This window comes from Colobus angolensis, unplaced genomic scaffold, assembly GCF_000951035.1.
Source record: "Colobus angolensis palliatus isolate OR3802 unplaced genomic scaffold, Cang.pa_1.0 Scaffold100, whole genome shotgun sequence".
Lineage (NCBI taxonomy): Eukaryota > Metazoa > Chordata > Mammalia > Primates > Cercopithecidae > Colobus > Colobus angolensis.
In genome coordinates this window covers 3943818-3968432 of record NW_012110920.1, presented here as the reverse complement: position 1 = coordinate 3968432, position 24615 = coordinate 3943818, and the positions used below count along the sequence as shown (strand labels likewise).

At 46.0% G+C, this 24615-nt stretch overlaps 1 protein-coding gene across 2 annotated transcripts; it reads left to right on the top strand.

Moving 5' to 3' along the window:
* The first annotated feature begins 11265 nt into the window (after positions 1–11265).
* FCAMR (Fc receptor, IgA, IgM, high affinity) lies at positions 11266–24100 on the top strand. 2 transcript variants are annotated; one of them, XM_011937599.1, is made up of 8 exons: positions 11266–11809; positions 14208–14280; positions 14752–14808; positions 16030–16173; positions 19320–19658; positions 20649–21420; positions 22061–22179; positions 23395–24100. In XM_011937599.1, exons 1-8 carry the CDS (start codon positions 11771–11773, stop codon positions 23553–23555), a joined length of 1704 nt encoding a protein of 567 aa, XP_011792989.1. In that variant the 5' UTR covers positions 11266–11770; the 3' UTR covers positions 23556–24100. The 2 variants fall into 2 exon arrangements, with proteins under 2 accessions (XP_011792989.1, XP_011792996.1); XM_011937606.1 differs by lacking the exon at positions 20649–21420 and having other exon boundaries at positions 23395–23421.
* The last annotated feature ends 515 nt before the right edge of the window (positions 24101–24615 follow it).

Genomic DNA, 24615 nt, shown 5'->3' with positions numbered 1-24615 from the left:
GAATGTGCAGACTGCTTGGATATGTTCACCTGGCCCACCAAGAAGGTGCTTGTTTTCCAGATGATACTTCAATTGTCAGCTCTTCTCTCTCTCTCTCTCTTTTTTTTTTCTTGTTACAGGTTGAAATGTGCCAAAAAAAACATAGTGAAGTCCTAACCCCTAGTCCCTCAGAACGACCTTATTTGGAAATAGGATCATTGAAGATGTAATTAAGATAAGGTGATACAGAGTAGGGAGGGCCCTTAATCCCATATGATATTCTTATAAGAAAAGGAGAAGACAGAGACACATGGGGAAGATGGCCATGTGAAGCCAGAGGCAGACTGGAGTGATGTTGTCATAAGCCAAGGAATGCCTGGAGATACCAAATCCTGGAAGAAGCAAGGATGGATCCTCCCCTAGATGCTTCAGAGGGACCATGGCCTTGCCTGCACCTTGATTTCAGACTTCTAGCTCCAGAGCTGTGAGAATAGATTTGTGCTGTTTTAAGTCACCCAGTTTATAGTGCTTAGTTATGACAGGCCTAGGAAACCAATGCCCTCCCATCTCACACTTTCTGACCCCCATGCATTACTTATCCATTGCTGTGTACCAAGACTACCATAGAGTCAGCAGCCTAGGACAACACACATTTTTCTCCTGCTTTCTTTTGGTCAACAGTCCTGGCATAGCTTTGGGTCCTCTGCAAGCCTTCAGTCAAGGTGTCAGCCAGGTCTGGGTTTGCATCTGAGAGCTCAACTTGGGAAAAACCCACTTCCAAGTTCACGTGATGATTGGTAGGATTCAGGTCCCGGTGGGTGACCAGACTGAAAGCCTCAGTTTCTTGCTGTCTATGTGCCAAAGGCTGCCCTCCATTCCTTACCATACGACTCTCTCCACTGAGCAGCTCACAACATGACAGCCAACTTCAACAAAGCCAGCAAGGGACAGAGTCTTCCTGCAAGAGATGGGCATTACAATCTTCTCATTCTGTATTTAACCACAGAAGTGACTTCTCATCACCTTTGCTGTATTCTACTGGTTAAATGTAATTCACAGGTCTCACCAACACCCAAAGAAAGGGACTACACAGGGGCATAAACACTAGGAAGTGGGGACCACAGGAGCCACACCCCACAAGGAGGAAGGACAGCAAATTCCTCAGGGATTAGGTTTTCATGCTGAACTTCCAGGGGCTCAAGTCTCTGTGCTCTCTCCCCAGTCACTGTCTCCCCACACATCCAAGAGATGAAAGATTATTTTTTCTTCCCCTTTCACAGACTAAGTGCAACTTCTCACTGCTCTGTGGAGTGACCCTTTTCCCAACTTTCCTGCTCTTTCCCTGGGACAGGAGCAGAGTGGAAAAGCAAAAACAGGCTGACCCAAGGCAAGGACAGGCTGTGTTCTCCCACAGTCCAATGAGCGTTACCTTGCTTTGCAGGGCGGGGGAAGAAATGAACCACTGCTTATGCTCATCCACTTTTTCCTTGCCTCTGCTGGCCTGCTGCTGTGCTCCAGTGTCAGTCCCATTTTAAGGAACTCATAGTGCTCTCCTAATAATCCATGTCTCTTCATTTCCCCACTGTCTTTTGCAGGTAAGTTGAGTCCATGTGACTAATTCAGGCTAATTAACAGTGGAAGTTTGGTGTAACAATTTTGGGATGAAGCTAGTGTACCTCCTCCCTCCCTTCCTTCCCTGACTCAGTACATTTGGAGGCCAAGTGTTGAGAGGGCAGTACCACAAGACAGAGGGAGCTTGGTCCCTGAGAGGTGGTTTGGAGAGCCCTTGCCATGCCCCACAGGACTTCATTTGAGTGAGAAACAAAGTCTGTGGTGCTAAGCCATTGAGACGTTAGGATTTTTCTACAGCATCAGGCCAGCAACAGGTAGCACAGCTTATCACATCTGTCTGAATTTCTTTATCAGCCCCCAGGCAAGCTGTTGCAAAGAAAAGCTCAGCCAAGCACATCTAAATCATCTCAAAGCTGCACTGGGATAGAGAGATCTGCCAGGGCCATTTTTCACAGTGACACTAGCTCTTGGCTCTGTTCTTTACCCCCTTAAAGCTATGTGACCTTAGAGAAATTATTTAGCCTCTGTGTCACGGTTTCCAGACCTGTAGTATAGAATTCTACTAGTAACTTCTCATAAGAGTAAATGAGTAAAACCACGTAGATCAGTGGAATTGCTCCCGGCTCGTCACTGCTTTCTCAGCTGGGGTGTAGGGACACACTCTGTAAAGCCCATCTTCAGCTCTGTTAGCCCAGGCCTCTGGGGCTTCTCCTCAGCCCACCTGTTCTCAAAACAAGTCTCAATTTATTTCTTTTATCTTTCCCCAATTCCCTCTTTCAGGCTGTTACCTTCCTTTCGTTAACACTAGAGGGTGCTTCAAGTCAGGCACCGTCTAAAAACAGATTCTCACTCTGAGTCCAGTCAGCAGCTGGTGGGTGCTGGGCAGTTGGTCAAACTTGGAGCGTATCACTTAGAACTGGGAGATGGGCTTCTCACCATCAGAATGACCAACCAACGTTAAGGTCACATAGCACATTCTCCTATTCCAGAATGATCCCCAATTGCTTCCTTAGAGCCCTATTCTTTCCCTTCCTAATACCTACCAATACTTCTAAATCACTTATATTGTATATACTTCTTGCTATGCTAATTGGGTTAATGTTCCTCTCCCCCAGCAGACTATCAATCAAGGGATGTGTCTGTTTTGTTCACTATCCCTTTCCAGAACCCAGCAAAGTGCCTGGTGCATAGTACCTTCTTGATAAATACTTGAAGGCTCATTAAATTAATCCCCCTATCTTTTCTCATTCTCTACCCCACCACCCCCTCACTCCTCAACACCAGAGTAATCAACCTGACCTTGTGCTACTTATCACTGCCATCCCAACCTTATCGCCTTTGGCTGTTGTCACAGTTTCTTAAAAGGTTTTCATTTTTCCGAATGTTTTCCTTCTAGTACATTTTGTCTACTGCCACTACCCTGCTCAAAGAAACCATTACCTACAGGCTCAATTCCCAGAGGCTTTCAAGACACATTGACAAACAAATTCATCTAGAAGGAACAACTCAGATGGTGAGAGGAGGCTGAACTTCCCTGAGTCTCCAGAATTCTTATCCATATGATAGGAGTAGTAATACCATCTGACTTATGGGGTCATTGCAATGCTTAAATGCGATCGTGGCAGGCATGGGCACTGGCAGAAAATAGACATTGTAATAAAGGATGGCCATTTGCATCAATAATATTCTATGATTTTAGTTCAAAGGAATGAGAAATGTTTAGGTTGATAAAATAAAAACTTCAGCTGAATTAAATCTGAAGGAGTTTCATTGAGCAATGAACGATTTGTGAATCAAGCAGCCTCCTGAGCCAGAATAGGCTCAGAGATTCCAGCACAGCCACATGGTGGAAGATTCATGGACAGAAAAAGGAAAATGACATACAAGGAAACGGAAGTAAGTTACAGAAACAACTGGATTGGTTACCGCTCAGCATTTGCCTTATTTGAACACGGTTCAAACAGTTGACCACATTTAATTGGTCAAAAGTCAGTAACTGGCACAAGTGTAGGCTACGGTCTGTTTACACTTCCACTTGTTAGAGTTCACAATGTATAGAGAAACCCTTAGGCCAAATTTAAAATATGTAAGGAGGCAGCTTTAGGCTAAACTTGATTTAACAAGGTGAACAAACAGAAGACTCTGGAGAACTATTTCAAAGGCTACTGAGAGAAGCGGGAGTAGATTTAATCCTGTATTTCTCCTTTCAGAAGATGTAAGTGGTGCCAATAGGTAGGAATTAAAAGAAATTAGATTTTTCTCAATTAGAATTTCCTAAAAATTAGAAATATTTGAAAATGGAATTGACTTGATTGAGTTCCCTGTCCCTGAGATAACCAAACTAAGACTGAATGCCTACTTTTAAAAGAAGTCTCTGAAAATACTGTTTATTGAGTAGAGACTTGAATTAGGTCACTTCTAAGGTCTCCTACTTTATGATTCTATGACAATGTAGGATTACATGAGAACACTTTCCTAATGTCTTTAGGCCATTAATTTCTCTCACTCTTTGGAGGTTTTATTTTTTTTGAATATGTGAGACCTGCTTTGATATTTGAGTTTTCCTATTCCTTCCCAATTAGGTACTAGATTTTTTGAGGACAGTAACCATGTATATATGTCTTACTATACTCCCTAATATTCCTAGCACTGTGATCTGTGGGTGCCTGATAAAGATATGTTAAAGAGAAAGGAAGCGCTTCCTTTTAGACAGGAAAACTCCCATGCCAAAGTAGGTAGAACTACAAGATCCCATTCTCTTCTCTCTTTCAAAATGAAGCTCAGCTTCATGAATTGAACAGTTAGGAAGGAGATGACCCCAGGAACACTGGGGATCCTACGTGTCAGCTTTTGAAATACAGAGTGGAACTTCATCATTTCCTAGGGCATTCTTGTATAGGATCCATTTTAAAAAGTGAATAAAAGATCAAGGGTAGTGATCTCTGAAGATAGTAAGATATTTTGCCTTCTTAAATTAAGCAATTTTGTCAATGTAGTGCTTAAACAGCATTTATTTATAACTTAGCAAACTTAAATCAAGATAAAATTTTTCATCATTATGGAGCCTGTCCCATTGCAGCAAATCTGGAGATTTGATTTTTTCAGTATTTGGTAGGAAAATGATCCTTGGGCACCCCCTTGTTACTGGCTTCTGTGAGATTTGAGGCAAGTTGGGCAAGGCACACAACAATCTCTCTATAAAGGAAGGTTGCTCTGCCCTTTCTATTTCATGGACGCTTACAGGCTTAAGTCTAAAGGCAGTGGAGACATTTGGAGGGCATTTGGACTCTGGAACTTGGGTGGGAACATCCGAGTAGATGAACCCCAAATGTTGTACTCCCACATTCTTTTAAATCTTCTGATCCTGCAGGATTTTCCCACCTGTCCCTATTGAGAGCTAACTACTCTCTCCCTTCCCAATTCTCCCTCCCCCACCTTACTTGAAGACAATACACAGGCCTCTCCCCACCATCTCTGCTCCTTGTAACTAGGCTTATAACTAGGGGTATGTCATAGCATAACCCAACTGGGTATGTGCTGGGTCTGATAATGGAAGAAAAGACCTCAAATGAGCTGCTAGTCCTAGCCAGCCTACACCAGCAAGTCAGAGGAGTTCATGCAGGACTGGATCCTGAAGATGCCGGATCAAAGGGCTGGGAGCATCAGGTAGGACAGGGAAGAGTGTACTGATTTGGGATCACTCTCCAGAGATACAGGATTTGACACCCTAGCAAGGACCCCAGGAGGTGATGTGACCTGGCTGCTCAAATGGCTCCTGAAAGCAGGGAGAAAGTGATGGCTCAAGCTTGATGTGATTGAAATGCCAGCACTACCCTAGCAGACAGTAGACGTAGAAATAAAAAAGCTCAGGGAAGTCAGCATGCTAGAGTGGATACACCATGAGGCTGGAAGGCCTACCAGATGATTCAGTTCTATAAGAAGGGCCAGAGACTATACCATTTACAAAATCCAAAAGAAATGATCTAGTGAGAAGGAAAATAGCATGACTGAAAATATCAGTTGGGAATCTCCTCGATAAGCCAGGATTGATGGTTGGAAAGGTAGGTAGAGAATTTTTTTTTTTTTTTTTTGAGACAGAGTCTCACTCTGTTGCCCAGGCTGGAGTGCAGTGGTGAAATCTCAGCTCAATGTAACCTCCACCTCCCTGGTTCAAGCAATTCCCCTGCCTCAGCCTCCCGAGTATCTGGGATTACAGGTGCATACCACCATGCCTGGCTAATTTTTTTTGTATTTTTAGTAGAGATGGGGTTTCGCCAGTTGGCCAGACTGGTCTTGAATTCCTGACCTCAGGCAATCCGCCCCTCTTGACCTCCCAAAGTTCTGGGATTACAGGCATGAGCCACTACGACCGACCAGGTAGAGAATTTGACTCAGTGATACCAATGGTGATGATAGGCCCAGCGCCAAAGAAACCAGGTGGTGGCACTTAACTGCAGAAGCCAGGTGGATGAAGTTATTACAATGCGCAGTGGGGTTGGATTGGCAGTCAAGAAGATCTGACCCACAGAATTACGGAGATGATTAAAGGAACACAGCGCCCATAAAGGCAAAATAGATACTCGACCAACAAGAATGTTTCTTAGCTTAGACCACTAGAAGAAGTCAAGGATGGATAATGAGTCTGAAAGCAGTAGCCCCAATACAATGTCATGATCCTTTGGCCTTTTCTGAATCTGAACCAGTTTTCAGAGTTGGACTCAGTCAGGTCTCTGGAAGAAAGAATCGTGCAACACCCCAGTAAACATACAGAGTAACGATTCCGTAAGCCCTTCCCAAAGGGACCCAGGATCATTTACCTGGGTAACTGTACCAAACTGGCATGTTGCCCAGAGAATCAAAGCATCCTCACGGCTACTGTTCTAACTAGTGGGACCTGTGGGAGCCAGGTAATAAGTAAAGTCTTGGCCAAGGTCCAGCTTACACCCAGTGGTAATTTCTCCAGTCTTTGAATGTATAATTGGGATTCATATACTAGCTACTTGGATCATTGGATCCTAGGACTGTGGGCTCAGAACTATCACAGTAGGACCAAGTGAAGCCTCTGAAACTGCCCCATCCCCAGCCAAGGTATAAAAACAATATCATGTGTTGGGGGTAATTCTGGATATTAATATCACCCATAAAAATCGAAAGGATACAAGAATGGCAGTTCCCATGATATCTCAATTTAATTCAATAGTTGTCCCCTGCAGAAACCAAGTGGACCCTGCAGGATGACAATAAATGACCACACACTTAACAAAAGAGTAACCCCATTTTCAGCCACTGTGTCTGTTTACCTGCTACAAGCAGATTAGCAAAGCCTCAGGTACGTGATATGCAGCCTTGATTTGGTGAATGCATTCTTTGCTATTCCTTTCAGAGAAGAGAGTTAGAAACCAACTGCATCTACACAGGTGAGTAACAATACATATTTATATTTTCGCCCCAGGGCCATGTTAACTCGCCTGTCCTCTGCCATAATATAGTCCAAAGGAATCAACATCATCTAGATATCCTTAAAAATGTCACATTGACCCGTTATTTGATGCTCTCATGCTAGTCAGGCCACATGAACAAGAGGTGGCTATATTTTGGAGGCCTTCGTAAGACGTGTGGATCAGAGGATGGAGGTGAACCTATGAAGATTCAGGGACCTGTCACATGGTAATATTTTTAGGAGTCCAGTGATAAAGAGCCTGCCAAGAAACCTCATCCAAAGTAAAGACAAGGTACACCTTGTCTTACACCTTGCGCCTCCTACCACACTGAAGGAAGCAGCACATCTGACAGGCCTCTTTGGTTCTGGAGGCAGCATACTCCACAGCTGGAAATACTGCTCTGGCCCATACACCTAGTGACATGAAAGGCTTCTACCTTTGAGTGGGGCCCAGAGCAGGAAAAGCCTCTGCAGCAGGTCCAGGCTTAGCTGTAAGCAGCCCTGCACTCACTAGTGTTGGAGGTCTAGGTGGTGCGAAAAGATGCTGTGCAGAGCTTATGGCAAGCCCTAGTGGAAGAATCACTCCCTAGTCACGTGGTCCCCTAAGATTCTTTTGCAAGGCCATGGCATCTGCAGGGGAGCATCATGTGCCTTTTGAAAAACAACTCCTGGTATGACACCGAGTCCTAGTTGAGACACAGTACCTGAACACAGGACACTAAATGAGTATACATCTGGAACTACCCATCATGAGCTAAGAGTTATTACACCCACCAAGTCATAAGGTCAGGCAGACCCAGCAGCAATTCATCATGACTTATAAGCACTTTAGCTGGGATCAAGCACAAGGACCTGAAAGCACAGCAGCCTGGACCCTCATAATAACTACCACTGTTACACAAGTGCCCCACCCCAGGCTCATAAGGGGCCACAGAAGAGCATACTTGATAGCTGATGGCAGACAGGGGAAAAACCCAAGCTTTGTTTATAAATGAGTTGGTTTGGTTCAAGTCGAAAGTGGATAGTAGGTGTACTACAAGGAATGGTCTTAAAAGACAGAGTCAGGAGAAAGTCCATCCAAGGGACAGAGCTTGGACAGTGCACCTGGTCATCTATTTTGTGTGAAAGGAGAAATGACCTGATGTTAGAATACATACAGAGTGAAAGGTGGGGGTAATGGAACATGGAGGGACAAAGGAGTGGGCAGGAAGTGTGAAGATCTTTGTATCACATGCTAATGCTCACCAGAGAGAATCCACCATGGAAGACCCATTAACTGCCAAGTAGACAGGATGGCTTGGTCTTCTGACATCAGCCAGCTTCGGGCATCGGCCACCCTGGTGCTAACACAGTGTACACATTAAGGAAGGTGCACTATCAGAAGAATGGAGGCTATGTATGGGCCCAGCAAACAGTATAGGCTCCCACTAATCAACACTGAGTTAGTTACTGTTGATATCAAACATTCAACCTGCCAGCAACAGAGATGAACACAAAGCCCCCACAAATAGCACCATTCTTTGAGAAGACGAAGACCAATAGCCTCCTTAGTGGCAAGTTAACTTTTTGGGGGCCCTTTCCATCCTACGAGGACCAGTGATTCATTATCACAGGAGAATGTGTATTCAAAATAGCATCCTAACTGAATAATCTTAATCAGTAAGAAACATATTCATTTCCATTCTCAGACTCAAGTCACTCCAGAAAGATTATGCTAAGAGGTGCTGATCATGTTCTCCAACAGCAATTCATACAAACATTCTAGAATGAGCTACAGCTAAAGTCTTAGGCTAAAATGCTCCCATCTATGAAATAATCTCCTGGGATTCTTTACTCTGTTCTTTTACCAACAGCCTGTACATGAACTTAAACTGCCTCAGCACTCAACTAACTGCCTTTGGAATGCCTCCTGTGTTTAGGCGTTGAATATTGTTGAACTGCCAGCTTTGCTATCAGGTAAGTGGTGGTTGAGGTTATAAAAGCTTGCTAAATGCCATTATAAAATGATTATTTGTGCTATACAAATACTTTCTTCCGTTGTCATTTGGAGGAGTGACAAGTCTCATAGTTCACCTTCCTTTGTGAATTTCTAAGTAAGTAACCAAGGACTTGTATGAATGCAGGTGTTTTTAAATAATGTTTTCTTCAATACTTAGTCTTTTACCTGAGCTAGGAGGGACCATGTGTCTTTCCAGCAGACAACAAGGGTAGAAAAAGCTTACAAAGTGGGTACAGCGAGCAGAAAGCTGCCATAACACAAAAGGAGGAGGAGAAGCATTGACTACCAAGGAAAGGGACAAGATCGGGTGAGCCACGTGGGAACCGAAGGCACCTCTGTCCACTGCTCTTCATTACACACTAGAAAGCACATTTTAGAGAGGGAAGAGATCCATATGGATTGTTTTGCAGCACAAGTAGCTTTCCTTTCTTGGGTTAGTTTTCTGTTTGCTGGTTTTTACTCTCATGTGTGTATATTTAACAAAGTCATTTGCTAACTGCGGGATTGGAGGTGGGAACTGGAGGACAGAGAATGGACAAAGCTCTTCCCAGAGCTGACATCTGGTCAAGCCTGATTCCGGAGTCTAGGGCCTAAAATCAGAAGGTTATAGTGTCATATATCTATGTAAAGGAACCCCTGGGGCTTTGTGCTGGATAAGAAAATTCAATTGTATCCCCAAGAGAAGCAGCCAGTATGGAGTTTTCTCCTCCATAAAGCTTCAGAGAAGGGACATCATGGCTCTGAGAAAGTGCTCTGGAAACCGGACCAGTGCATTACAATTAATTGTACTTTACTATAATTTTTGGTTTCTGTAATCAAAAAGTCTTCAAAGTGTTCAAAAGTAGATAAAACAGAAAAATATGCCCTTAAGGATGCAAATGGCAGCAACATTTACAAAACGGTGAAAATTTGACAAATGTTTACTTAAGAATATAAATTTAATCCAGAAGTGTCCTTATACAAATTGATGAATTTTTAATCTTTGAAATGTGAAAATAATGGAAAGGAAAAGGAATGAAGGAAGGAAGGGAAGGAGGGAGGGAGAGGACCCTTGAATAGATGAAAACCATCAAAGGGATTTTTTTTCTTTTGAGAGTTCGATCATGATAAGACACCTGCTCCCTTTGCTACAAGCCAAGCTAATAATATTCTCAGCTAATGTTTAATGAAAATTAACTGCATACTAAGAACTTTGAATTATATGGATTATCACATTTGATCCACATAATAACTTTATGAGATAGGTGCTATTTTCTCCTCCCATGTCATTTTCCCAGTAAAAAGTAGAACTGAGATCTTAACTGAGAGGAGGGGGGAGTCTGACTCCAGAGTCTATGTGATCAAACATGACATTATACTGCTCCATGAGGAGTGGAAGGGGAGAACCTAGTCAGGCATTAGCTACCTCTCTACCACCTACAAGAAGGTCACTCGTTTCTGGAAACAAGTCTCGGAAGGCAAGGCCACTGTATACAGTTCTTCAGGTCGTGAGCTGCTCAAGAGCGCCATTACTAAGGAGATACCACTCACATTGTAGATGTATTTTAACTAATATGAGAGGCTATAGATGGAGGTAAAGATCTGGAGCTCTAGCACTGGAAGCTGCTGACCAAGTCCTGGGAGAGCAGCATAGATGGCTGTGCACGCAGTTACCAGCACACACAAGTGCACAGTTGTCCTGTCATGGCCAAACTCCAAGCACCCATAGAGTTGTTTCTCTTCCTCTGCTATTGCTTTCAGTGACTCAGTTTCTACCCCCAATCTGCCTTCAAATTTGGAAGGGGAATCGCACGGAGAATACATGCTGCCATCTATGGCTATGGCAAATTGCACAACAATATACCAACTGAATTTATTCTTAAGAAAGAGTTGCCCTTTCTAATTGGCTCAGAGGTGCCATATTATCATATCTATCAGGGGTCCTAGTGAAGGTCCCAAATTACAGCTTGCAGCACCCCCATTCCCTTGTGTCCATTCATTGTTGAGTGCTTCAGCTGTACAAGCCATTTTAATGTCAGTTTCAGACCAACAGAGATTGGAAGATCACATCTTTTACAAGGAAAAAAAAACCCATAAACTATTTTCCAAAGGGAAATATTGGGGTATTCTTCAAGTGTGTCATCTATTTGGGTAAACCACACTTCTCAGTGTCTTCTTTCCATGAAAATCATCTCATTTACTGTATTATGCTTTGTCAGTAACATGAACTAGTAACCACCAGCTCATGCAGCTCTGAAGTCAGTGACCCAAGCTGCCCAAAGTGCTTCTCTATGAGAGTTGGAGGGGCCAGGTCAGCTGCCAGCCAAATGACAGGGGAATTCCTCTCCTGAATTTTGAATTTTCCCTGCCCTCCTGCCCAAGTTGTTGCATCACTTGTCTGGGAGATGCCTGAATGGGCTGGTAAGCTGGGGCACCCTAAATAGTCTGAGACCCCGGACTGGAGGGAACACAAGAGGAGGAAGGACATGGATCACTGTTTTCTTTCTTGAAGCTACTGTTACCACCCTTGGAAAAGTTCTTCGGGAATAAGTGACAGTAAGAACGACAAGGGATTAGGACTGGCTTCCTCTTATAAATAATAAAATCCAAAAAGAAGTGACTTGAGGTAAGTGACAGAGCTATGCCTTACACCCCAACCTTCTGTTGCTAGCTCCAGCTGCTTTCCAACATACCACCTTGACTTCTCAGTCTCCAGGTTTAAAGAAGAGCAACTAGAAGACGTCCAAACACCTGCATCTCATAAGAAGAAAAGTCCACCTGGATCTTGTTTCTGGACTGAGATGGATGGAGAGGCCACACTGAAGCTCAGAGAACAAAAGGTGAAATGAGGCTTTCTCCTGGAGGTTGGGATCTTGCCTCTGAATGTGGGGGGTGAACTGCAGTCATAGCTGTCACACATGCTCCTCAGTGCCCTTCCCAGAGCAGGTGGGCTTCTTCCCAGGAGGCCAGTTAAGGGTTCTAGGGTGCAGAACATAAGGGCTCCCTCTCAGTTCCCTATTATTCTGCTCACACCCACCAGAGTGCATGGTTCCTTAGAAGTCCTGGATAATTTAGCACCAAAAAAACGTTACAAAGAGAAGAAACATGAAGAACATGCGGGAAAAGCTCTTCTTTCATAGAGGAGAGGAACAGAACATTGGCCAAGTTATTGCAGCAGCCTCCTGAGTCCTGGTTCTGTGCTCTCTCCTCTATACCACACAGACTCCTTCCCTTTTTATCTGCTGCCCAGGGGATGTGGGAAGGGGATAGGAATGAACTGGGGCTCAGAGGGCCAGTAGGCATCTGGGAAGTCACACAGCAGCCTGTGCTAAAGCTGAGGTGAGGTGCATGCCCTTCCCAGCAGGACAAGAGGGACAAGAGAGTACCCTCATGTGGTCTCATCCCCTAAAATGCAGTGTGCAGTAACAGAAGCCTGTGGCCCCAGGCTACTGAATTACGGCCCCCTGTCTCCTGGAGAAAGGATTTCTGAAGGTCATTGGCAGAGAGGGTGACTTGGAGACATTCTGTTGAATATTATCCTTCCAGCCTCCAATCAAAGCTGATAATTCCCTGGACACATTTTATCTTATACTCCTGCTTCCTCATTGCCCCATGGAACCGGCTTTTCTTCCTGAAGCCCAGAGATTGCTGCACCGGTGGCTTCAGAGGAACTGGATGGTGTGATGCAGAGACTTTGGCCCCAACACACGCTGCATCAGCACTTAGTGCTCTAGAAAAATTTGCCGAGCAGGTGTCTAGGTACCAGCCCCAGAATCAGCCAGGACTTGGCGAATATTAATCAAATTATGAATTAGGTGCAAGAACACCCTGGGAGAGTCTCCGGGTGGGGACAGGAAGCTCTGTAAGGCAGGGAAGGGCCTGAGACTGCCATGGCAGTGCCCGAGCTAGGGGACTTGCTAGAGGGAAGGCACAGAAACAAGCATAAAGAGTCTATCGACTTTTAAAGATCTGGCCACCCTTGGGGCTCAAACTGGATAGAGCAGGGAAAGGCCTCAGTGGAGAGCGCTGGGCAGAGCCAAGCTGAGGTGACAACTTGCCAAGTCTCATTGCAGGAAAACAAGCTCAGGGCCACCCCATGGACTCTCTACTTTTCTCTTCTGTCCCCTCTCTTCCCTTTTCCCTTCTTTCACCTCCTACCTCTCCTTTTCTCTCCCCCTTCTCCTACTTCCTTTGCCTCCTTTTTTCCCCTATTCCCTGTTTTCCTCTCTGTGATTCCCTCCTGCACAGCCTGTGTCCCAAACTGGCCAATGGCTTTGCGTGGCTTAAACTGTTTGGGGAGTGAGGGGGTTTCTGCCCATGGGCCAAACCATTGACTGTTAGCGCCTGTCCTTAACAGTAGTGAGGAACATAACAGAGTAGGAAGAAAACTCACTGGCTAACTTTAGTTTGCTTTTTAAAAAATCTATAGGTCCCAGAAACAGAAGCAGTAGATAGATTCAAAGAGTAGATTTTTAATCAATCAAAAAGCATCCATGAATACCCTCTAGGGAATACAAAAGAAGTATAATGTACAATCTCTGTCTTTTTTTTTTTTTTTGAGACAGAGTCTTGCTCTGTCACCCAAGTGGGAGTGCAGTGGCATGGGCTCACTGCAACCTCCACCTTCTGGGTTCAAGCAATTCTACTGCCTTAGTCTTCTGAGTAGCTGGGATTACAGGCGCGTGCCACCACATTGGGCTAACTTTTGTATTTTTAGTAAAGACGGGGTTTTACCATGTTGGTCAGGCTGGTCTTGAACTCCTAACCTCGTGAGCCACCCACCTCAGCCCCCCAAAGTGCTGGGATTTCAGGCATGAGCCACCGCACCCAGCCACAATCTGTCTTTTTCATCAGCAAGTGGTGAAAGACCTTTGAGTAGTGATCAGTATGGTGTCCATTAAAAGAGCAGGGTTACTGTTCACAATAGCTGTGCATTTCACATCTACAATGTGCTAGATCCCCTTTCAGAGCATGATGGTAGAGGGATGAAACACAAAGCCGTCCCCTCTGGAAGCTCCCCAGGCCAGTGGGAGAGACCAGAGAGGGGTGAAGGTCAGTGTGGATTAGGGGACAGAGAGGGCTTTCTAGAAGTTGTGGAGAAGAAACAGAACAGCACCCCAGTGCAGAGAGCTGCTTGGTCTGAGATTTAATTTTTAACTCCTTGTTACTGACCAGAGGCACACTAACAGTGAAACAAAAATCTTCCCTTGAAAAAACCAATTCCCCTTCTGTGAACAGGAAGTGGCGAGGAGAGGAACAGAAGTGGACTACTCCAGGCTCATTGCTGGCACTTTACCACAATCTCACTTAAGCTGTGAAACAACAACCCCATGCAGATTCCTTCATTCCCCTGAAAAGGAATCAAATCCCTGAGACTAACTTTCCAAGGTCCCACAATTCCAACTAGAGTTTAGACTTTAAACGTGGCCTTTCCACTACACGGTGCTCCCACAAACTCAGAGCTCCAGGCTGGCGAGTGGGTGCCCGGGCTAGAATCCTACAGAGGGAGTTTCACCTCTTCTGAACACAGAACCCTTAAGGGTAAGGGACATTTTAGCCTCGTGGACGTGACCAAAATGTGCACGCTTAGGAGGGTAAGGATAAAGTCATGCTTTCTCAGGGAGGGAAGTGCTTGTCTTACTCTCAGATATCTGCAACCCAGCCCCTGCGCCGAACAAACCGAGATCCCAAAGCGAGAAGATGCTTGTTCTCTCAAGTCCCCACTGCCCTCACCCAGCTTCTCTCAGGCCTCTTTTCATTTAGAGTGTTTTTTTGCAGGTTGCCAACAGGAGGGCAGGATGGAAAATGCCTTTCTTCCTCATACTGTGCCTGCTACAAGGTGAGGCCCAAACCCAGCCCAGGTTCAGGGCTTACAAAACCAGACCTGAGTCTTCCAGGCTGCCCTAAAGTTCCTCACAGGCTGGTATGGTAAAACTGTCCAGGTATAAACCATGCTTAGATGACAAATGGCCCCATCTCCACGCTGTAGTAGATTTTATTCTGATGGTAATAAGGAACCATTGAGGAATACAGTGAGCATGTGCCAAGATTACCCAGTACCTAGAATCTAGTTCCAAATAGGTGCTTAATAAATAATGACTGAATAAATTAATGAATGAATGAAAATTCTACGATAATACCAAAAAAAAAGGGTTAACAACTGGCTTAAAAACAAATCAGAGTTTTAATGAATCAAAGGTAGCCAATAAGGCCAGGCGTGGTGGCTCACACCTATATTCCCAGCACTTTGGCAGGCCAAGGCAGGCAGATCACGAGGTCAGGGGTTCGAGACCAGCCTGACCAACATGGTGAAATCCCGTCTCTACTAAAAATACAAAAATTAGCTGGGCGTGGTGGCACGCACCTGTAGTCCCAGCTACTCTACAGGTTGAGGCAGAAGAATCGGTTGAATCCGGGAGGCAGAGGTTGCAGTGAGCTGAGATTGCGCCACAGTACTCCAGCCTGGGCAACAGAGCAAGACTCCATCTCAAAACAAAAACAAAAACGAAAAAAAAGTAGCCAATATTTGAGTAAGTACTCTGTGTGATAAAATCACACCACCTTTTTAACCTCCTGCTGTCCCTTTTAAAATTTTTCAGTAACAGCAGGCTTCCCCTGCCCCCAAATGACAACTCAGGCAGGCCCATGATTTTTCTGCTAAGTAACAGTCCTAAATTAATTGCTTTAAGTCTCAAACGTTCTAAATTTGATCATTAAAAGTTTCCAGTTAAATGCTTTGGTCAGCACTTTAATCTTCATTTAAAGGTATACTACCTCATCCCCCCAAGGCCTGCAGTCCAGTTAGGGGGTGTGGTTGCTGCCTTCCCACTTCCCCACCCTCTCTCCTCCCCCTCTAGGCAGCTGCTGCCTGAGACCCCAGCAAGGTGGTAGCAGTGGGAGGGAGAAGCTGCAGGAGGGCAGGCAGCTCTTACTTGATGGATGGCCTGGAACTATCTGGCCTGGCACGGGTTTGGAGCTGGCTGTTTGCTTCTTCCTCTGTGGGTGCCTTTCTGGACACATGGATGGCTCCCTGATGACCCACCTCCTTCCTTTGCTGCAGGTTCTTCTTTTGCCCTTCCACAAAAAAGAGCCCATCCAAGATGGCTGTGGGAGGGCTCTCTCCCCTCCAGGACCCATCTCCAGACCATGGGAACACTCATGCCTTCGTCGCCCCTCTGCTGGAGGGAGGAGAGCTCCTTTGCAGGTATAACCTCTACCCTCCCTTTGTTCAACCACGGACCTCAGACCTCTCAGGCTCTCTCAGACCAAGTCAGGCTCCCTACAGCTATAGGCAGCCCTAGCCTCTCCTAATGGAAGCCATAGCAATAGACAATTGCTGAGTAACAATGATGGGATGAGAGCCAGGAAACCCACCTCCACGGATAAGCAGAGAATTGGCATCAGGGCCCCCAGGTGGGTACACATCGACCCTAAAATGCTGGCCTGGTCTTGAATTCTTACGGTAGTTAATATAAAATTTCCCAAACCTTAAAATTATTTATAACAAAGAGCTACTGATTAGTGATCTAGCAAATGAATCCTTAAGGTATTGATTCTTAACTTCGGTATTAATAAAAAATTATGTGCATTGCAAGGGTCGATTAAGGGTTCTTAATCAGCTTTCTACTGTAAAGTCAGACCACCTCATCCTGCTGATTAATGGAACCATGCTCCTCTCAAATGTGCCACATGCAGATCAGGAGAATCCCTGAAATCTGAGGTATGCACACTTTATCGGGGCATCATCACTGTTGTCCTGAGATGATCCTTGTTTGTCATTGTGAATATTGCAAATATTCATAACTCGGTAAATTTAAATGGTAATTTAACTTTTTCATTAGTGGCATGGTTTGGGTTGTGTTGTTTAATTAAACTTACAGTGAGTATCAGTACAGCCATAACATTTATGACCTCTACTCTTCCTGTAATTAGACCTGAATACACACATAATAGGCAGGATAGGTTTCCCGGGCTTGTGCATTCACACAGGACCCCATACTCAGAAGGTACTCGGCTTAATGCTCTGCTGTTGCCATGTTGAAATTCCTAATAACTTTTGAACAAGAAGTCCTGCATTTTCATTTTGCTCTGGCACCCACAAATTACTTAACTGTTCCTGGTAATAGGATTATATTAGGCCATTTTTACAGTGCTATAAAGAAATACCTGACACTGGGTAATTTATACAGAAAAGAAGTATAATCTTGCTCATGGTTCTGCAGGCTGTACAGGAAGCATGCTGCCGGTATCTGCTCGGCTTCTGGTGAGGCTTTAGGAAGCGTTTGCTCATGGGGGAGGCAAAACAGGAGCAGCACAGCACATGGCGAGAGAGGGAGCAAGAGAAGGGATGAGGGGAGGCCCCAGATCTCATGTGAACTGAGAAATAACTCATTTAGCCCCAAGGGGATGGTGCTAAACCATTCATGATGGATGTCCCCACGACCCAATCACCTCCCACCAGGCCCCACCCTCAACATTGGGAAACACATTTCAGCATGAGATTTGGAGGGGACAAACATCCAAACCAAATCAAGGATATTAAACTGCACTTTCTGGAGTTTAGAGGTCCTAAAGACAGAACAAACTGATAGGTGCCAGGCATCCACATCCTACCGCAAGATGCTGAACCACATGTACAGGGCTGTAGAAAGACACCATGGAGCTGGTCCCAGCAACAGCCCCGCGGGAATCTGTCCAGGCCAAATGAAGGAGGGAGAGAATCATCAGCGGCTGCAGAGCTCTCTGTGTCAGAGAGATGTCCCTGTGTTGTGGTCCCCTCCACTTGTCCCAGGGGACAGGAGACATCACTTTTTCCTCACTTTAAGCCAAGTAAGAGAAGGAACTTCCAGAAAGTCACTCAACAAGCTTGCCCTTTGTCCCAGATTTCTTCTGACCGCAGGACACAGGTGTGCCTCCTGTGTCTAAATGCAGGGCCTCCACCTAGAGGGCCACCCAGAGGGGACTATGACCACAGAGCAGGGCAGATAGCCAGAAGTCATAGGCTTGTGGGTGGTGGCCACCAAAGGCCAGCAGAAGAATATGCAGTTCTCATAAGGAGAGAACAACAGCCATATATGTTAAAAATATATCTGGTAGGCAAAAAAGAGGCAGCCTTGGTCATCTGCCATGCCCAGAAAGCACCAAGGGCAGATCACAACTGTCTCATTCACCTCTCCTCTCCCCACTCTACCCAACCCTGCAGGGACTCCCAAACAGAAGCTTTGAACAGGGGAAGGGGTAGAGCAAAGCAAGAGACCCCAACTGTGCCCCCCTCCTCCATGACAGACTCCAAGTCCAGCTGGGAGAAAGGAAAAGGTTTTGACTGGGCAAGAGATTGGAGTTGTAATCTTTCATTGGACTGGACTGGATGTATAAGTTTAGACTAAGCGGGGCTTTTTATTATCCAGGAGAGATTATGAAAGCTACTATACATGAGATTGTGCCTGAGATTTCATCAAGGATCAGAGATGCCCATGGAGAAGGTATGAAGAGTCAGTGAGAGAAAGAATAAACTTTGTTTCTGCTTGCACCCCATCACATTTAAGTCATCTAGGAAGCTGGCCATATATGTGGTTCAACTACGAATTGTCCTTATGCCTGTTGCCAAGCAGACATATTCACAGTACTGCTCATCTGTGCTTATATGGTAGCATTTGGTTGTTTCTGTTTCTATGGAAAAGTGACTAGTGTGAAGAGTTTTGCAACATCTGGTCCAGACAGGTACCCAGCAAGCAGAACGGGATTCTTGTGTTTCAGGGCTCCTCGTCTTTTGCACATGAAAGATACACTGATATGTTCTTACTGTTTAGCATCTCTCTTTTACATTCCATGCAAACCAGAGCCCTTCTATCAGGGAATCATCACTGGTGTCCTGAAAGGGTCCTTGTTTATAATTGTGAATATTTTTGTATTTTAATGATAAATTACCATTTAATGTTATCGTCAGTGGCATCGTTTGGATGGTGTTGTCTAAATCTACAGTGAGGAGTGACTGAGTGAGTGAGTGTCAGATGTTGCCTCAGCCCTTATACATGTGCTCAGATAGCATCATTTTAAACATCTGTATTGGAGCACAAGGGAACCATGCTCTGGATGGACCAGGATAGCACAGGGTAAGTGTTAGCTAAATAGTGGGTAAGATTATGATGACATTTTCATCTTCCATACCTTGGGGCAACATCGGCTTTCCCAGTGGCTGAGTTCTGCCATTTCTATATTGATTCTGTTCCATGTTCACAGTGGCATTTTCTGACCTGACCCCTAATTCTGGCAGAGTTCAAAGCTCGTGACTCCCCAATCAGTGACTATGCTCACCACTCCCTCTCCTTTGACTTTCTTCTCTTTCTACAGCTCCAAATGCATTGAAGGGCTCAAGGCTGGTGTCTGGGGAGCCTGGAGGAGCTGTCACCATCCACTGCCGTTATGCCCCCTCATCTGTCAACAGGCACCAAAGGAAGTACTGGTGCCGTCTGGGGCCCCCAAGATGGATCTGCCAGACCATTGTGTCCACCAACCACTACACTCATCATCGCTATCGTGACCGTGTGGCCCTCACAGACTTTCCACAGAGAGGCCTGTTTGTGGTGAGGCTGTCCCAACTGTCCCCGGATGACATCGGATGCTACCTCTGCGGCATTGGAAGTGAAAACGCCATGCTGTTCTTAAGCATGAATCTGACCATCTCTGCAGGTATGAGCTGATGGCTGACGGGTCAAGCTTGGTGAAGCACGTTCTAGGAAGGAGGAAGTGCGAGAGAAGGCTCAGAGACCTAGAAGGGCTTGAAACATTAGGGAAGTGACAATGAAAAGCTGGGGCAAGGCAAAGACTTTAAGAAGTAGGCTTTCATTTCAGAAGAAGGCGACCTTCAAAAGAAAGGGAGATTTTAGGAAAAACTTCCCCCAGTGAATGCATGTACACTCTCCCACCCGAGTCCCCCAAATGTCATGAAATATATATTTGGAGATGGCTCCAAGAATGGGATAATGCGGCTTCTTAGGATCCTGAGAGCTACATGTTCAGACATGCAGAGAAGCGGCAGCACTGCAGAGGAGGTGTGACAGGCAGGACAGAAGAATTGCAACTGGGCTGTCCCTCACACAGACTCTTGCTGAGCCCCTCAGCAGGCATCTGACAGATCCCAGGCCTGGGCCCTCTGTGGCAGGTTCTGGTTGTTGATCCCAAGTCAGGCACCCAGAGCATAGGAAGGGCATCCAGGCTGTGAAAGGCCACTTGGCAGAGGAGACAGCATGACAGGAGGCAGCCTGAGAGCAGGTTAATTCTATTAGATGCTGTTCTCCAGCCGCCTGCTGCAACTGGCTGCTCTGCTAGAACTGCAGTGTTTCTTTTGTCTTTTTTGAAGACCAATACCTGCTGGGAGGTGGGTCTCTGGAGAAAGCAGCTTGGGGGTTCAAGACAGCTGGATAGAAAATATGTGGGCATGGGTAAAGGAAATAGGAATATAACATGTCAGTGTCTGCCACAGACTAGAGAATGTCTGCCACAGACTGGATAATGAAAAATTTTCCTATTTTTAATTTTATCCAACCTATTGGTCAAAGACTGCATCTCTTAGTGAGGTTGCATTCCACTTAGCAGACATTTGAAACCTGATGTCCTTTGCCAAAACCAGTAGGCCGCCTGCCAGCCTTCCCATGTGGCCTCCCTCTGCTGTCCACACAGGTCCCTCCAGCACCCTCCCCACAGCCACTCCAGCTGTTGGGGAGCTCACCATGAGATCCTATGGAACAGCATTTCCAGTGGCCAACAGATGGACCCCAGGAACCACCCAGACCTCAGGACAGGGGACAGCATGGGACACAGTTGCTTCAACTCCAGGAACCAGCATGACCACAGCTTCAGCTAAGGGAAGACAAACCCCAGGAGCAACCAGGCTAGCAGCTCCAGGGACAGGCAGCTGGGCGGAGGGTTCCATCACAGTACCAGCTCCCATTCCAGAGAGTTCAGCTTCAAAAAGCAGAAGCATGTCCAACACAACAGAAGGTGTTTGGGGGGGCACCAGAAGCTCAGTGACAAACAGGGCGAGAGCCAGCAAGGACAGGAGGGAGATGACAACTACCAAGGCTGATAGGCCAAGGGAGGACACAGAGGGAGTCAGGATCACTCTTGATGCAGCCAAAAATGTCCTAGGAACCATTAGACCACCAGCTCTGGTCTCAGAAACTCTGGCCTGGGAAATCCTCCCACGAGCAACGCCAGTTTCTAAGCAACAATCTCTGGGCTACGTTGGAGAAACAACTCCAGCTGTAGGCGGGTGGACCTTGGGAACTCCAGCTGCAGGTGTGTGGACCAGCATAGAGGCAGCATCTGGGGAAGGAAGCACTGCAGGGGACCTAGATGCTGCCACTGGAGACAGAGGTCCCCAAGCAACGCTGAGCCAGCCCCCGGCAGTAGGACCCTGGAGGCCCCCTGGAAAGGAGTCCTCTGTGAAGAGGTAACTCCCAGGCACTTTCTCCCAGTCAGGGGGCCCCACATCTGTCTCATCCCTGGCATGCAAGGGAGGCCCCTCTCCCTCTGCTCACTTCTCTCCCTTTGTACCCACAAGACAGTGACATACACATTAGATGCCCTCCCTCACTCAAGGGGCCTTGCTATGAGAACACTCCCTGAGTATTTCCATGTGGTTTTCAAGTGATATCTAAATGACAGAAAGACAATATTTAGGCTGGAACCTTCATTAGGATTTTATGTTTTTAAAGATGAAGAATAGAAACTCCAGAGAGAGGGGGTGATGCACTGAAGCATTTTTCTTCCTTCCTTCCTTTCCACAAGGAAAGGTTGTGGCAGAGCCCATTGCTGAGGCTGGAGTCACTGACTACCACTTCTTTCTCACTGGGAGGCATTGCAGGGCCCACACACAGATGGGTGGAAGAGGGAAAGGATTCGGGCTTGGAAGCCTGAAGACAGAGATTCTAGTCCCAGTTCTGCCACTAACCTGCCATGGGAAACAGGGTTGCCCACTTGCTTTGGCCTCAGCTCCCCCACCTGTAAAATGAGGACGTGGGCAAATGGTCTTTAATCTTCTGCCTGGCTCCAACCTCCTCTCTCCTGTGCTCTTTCCATCCCCGCTCTAGTGCTTTTCCTGAAGATGAAAGCAACTCTCGGACCCTGGCTCCTGTCTCTACCATGCTGGCCCTGTTTATGCTTATGGCTCTGGTTCTATTGCAAAGGAAGCTCCGGAGAAGGAGGACCTGTGAGTTCAGTAGCCTCAAGGCTAGACAGAAGAGTTCTGGTTCCCACCTGACACCCTCAAGGCTGGGTAGGGGTAGAGTCCTGCCAGGACTTTTCAGTGTAGAAGAGCTAAATTCTAGCCTGAGCCATTTAACCACTCTTGGCCTTGGTTTCTTTTCTTTCTTTCTTCTTTTTTTCTTTCTTTTCTTTCTTTCTTTCTTTCTTTCTTTCTTTCTTTCTTTCTTTCTTTCTTTCTTTCTTTCTTTCTTTCTTTCCTTTCTTCTTTCTTTCTTTCCTTTCTTTTTTTTCTTTCTTTTCTTTCTTTCTTTTTCTTCCTTCCTTCCTTTCTTCTTTCTTTCTTCCTTTCTTTCTTTCTTTTTCTTTCTTGCCTTCCTTCCTTCCTTCCTTCCTTTCTTTTCTTTTTTTTTTTTTTTTGACAGAGTCTTGTTCTGTCATCCAGGCTGGAATGCAATGGTGCAATCTCGGCTCACTACAACCTCTGTCTCCCAGATTCAAGCAATTCTCCTGCCTCAGCCTCCCAAGTAGCTAGGACTAGAGGCGTGTACCATCATGCCTGGCTAATTTTTGTATTTTTAGTAGAAATGGGGTTTCACTGTATTGGCCAGAATGGTGTTGAATTCCTGACAGACATCAAGTGATCCTCGGCCTCCCAAATTGCTGGGATTATAGGCGTGAGCCACCCTGCCCAAACTGCCTTGGTTTTTAATCAATAAAATCAGAAATTTTCTCTGTACTTATGTGTCAATGGCATCCCAGAGCATAAGGAGAAGTTCCTGGAGGATTACAAAGGCTGTGATGCCTATGTTAACCATAAGCCTCATAAGCAACCCTCACAGCAGAGAGCAGGAGTGCAGGGCCCAGACCTGGGATCAAACCTCGTATTTTCCCCCTTCTGCAAGGCCCTGCTAAGATTCTCTGAGAGCAATGTGCCCAGGTTTAAGTACTCTTAAAGTGACAGCTCTGTGATATGTAGACCTAGTAAAGAAAGGGTGAGGTTTTCTGTCAGCAAGTGGAGGAGGTTAAGGTTCTCAGACCCAGGTCCCGAAGTCCAAGCCCTATCAGGGGCTAGGCTGGCTTAACTTAACCAACTAGGGCTCCATTGCTTCTGTGTGGGAAAGTTCTTGAAAACTTGCAGTGGGTGGGAGTAGTTCTTAGGAAATCAGAGTCAGTGCTGTCCTTACCCAGAACCCTCACAGTCTGCTCTGTGTCTCTGCAGCTCAGGCGGCAGAAAGGGTCACCCTAATTCAGATGACACATTTTCTGGAAGTGAACCTCCAACCAGACCAGCTGCCCCATGTGGAAAGAAAGATGCTCCAGGATGACTCTCTTCCTGCTGAGGCCAGCCTGACTGCCCCAGAGAGAAATCCAGGACCCTGAGGGACAGAAAGATGAACTGCTCAGTTACCATGGGAAGAGGACCAAGATCAAAGGCCTTCAGGACCCCAGCCTCTTTCCATCATCCTTCCTCCACCTGTGGGAAGAGAAGCTGATGAAGCCGGGGCTCCACCCATGGAAGAAAGGCTGGCTGTCCTTGGGCCCAAGAAAGTCAAGCATTATCCACGTCCAAAGGTTACAAGATGACTCAAAGGAGACTTCAAGAAAGTTGTATGAAACATTGGAAGAAGTCACCTAGGAAAAGTGTGAAATTTCCATTCCTGAATGTTTGAAAATAGAAGAGGCTTCCAATCAGTGTGGAAAGTGACAAATCCTCTATCATCACTCCCAGCCCTTGCTGGGGGACCCTTTTCTGACTATTGTTAGCACTCAGCCTCCCACTCACATGTAATTCTATTTAAGTGTACCAGCCTTGCCTTCTCAAGTAGATTCTAAGCTCCTTCAGGGCAGTAATTGCTTTTTATCTGTCTTGTGATGTCCTCCAGAGAACTTCCAACTCAGTAGGACCCCAATAAATACCTGTGGCTGATTGACTGACTTGGGGGCTCAGTGGCCTCTGGGCACCCTGCCCCTGCAAGAGCTCTGGGTCCCCCTGGGCTTCTGTCCCTCCTTTTCGGAGTCCCCTAGATGATCCCACAGGCAGCTGGTTTCTACACTGAGACCAAAAGGGCAAAACACCCATTCTTCACATCATCCCGCCCCATTTGGACCCAGGCTCATTGTGACGTAGACCTTTTGACCTGGCCAAGATTTTCTGGGATTTTCCTACATTCATGGAGGAGCAGGGTATTTTCAGTAGATTCTCGCCTTCTTCATAAAGCCCCTCTTGTTCAGCTGCTTATAAATCCTTGATATGGAGGACTGTTGGTGAAGCTGGAAGATGGTTTTTGGGGGTGAGGTGGGAGACAAAAGATAGGAATTTTATGTGGATTCTGCCCTGTAACTACATCAGCTCATGCCTGTCAGGGAACTTAGGCTCCACCCTTGGCCCCACTGCCTTTCCAGGAATCACATCCACTCTTTTCTTTTACCAGATCCGCTG

Excerpts from the sequence above, each read along its gene's own strand:
- FCAMR (XM_011937599.1), top strand. The coding sequence starts at position 11,771 with ATGGATGGAGAGGCCACACTGAAGCTCAGAGAACAAAAG. Across the intron at positions 14,281-14,751 it reads TTTACCACAATCTCACTTAA|CCAACAGGAGGGCAGGATGG; the intron begins GCTGTGAAACAA and ends TTTTGCAGGTTG. Across the intron at positions 22,180-23,394 it reads GCTCCGGAGAAGGAGGACCT|CTCAGGCGGCAGAAAGGGTC; the intron begins GTGAGTTCAGTA and ends GTGTCTCTGCAG.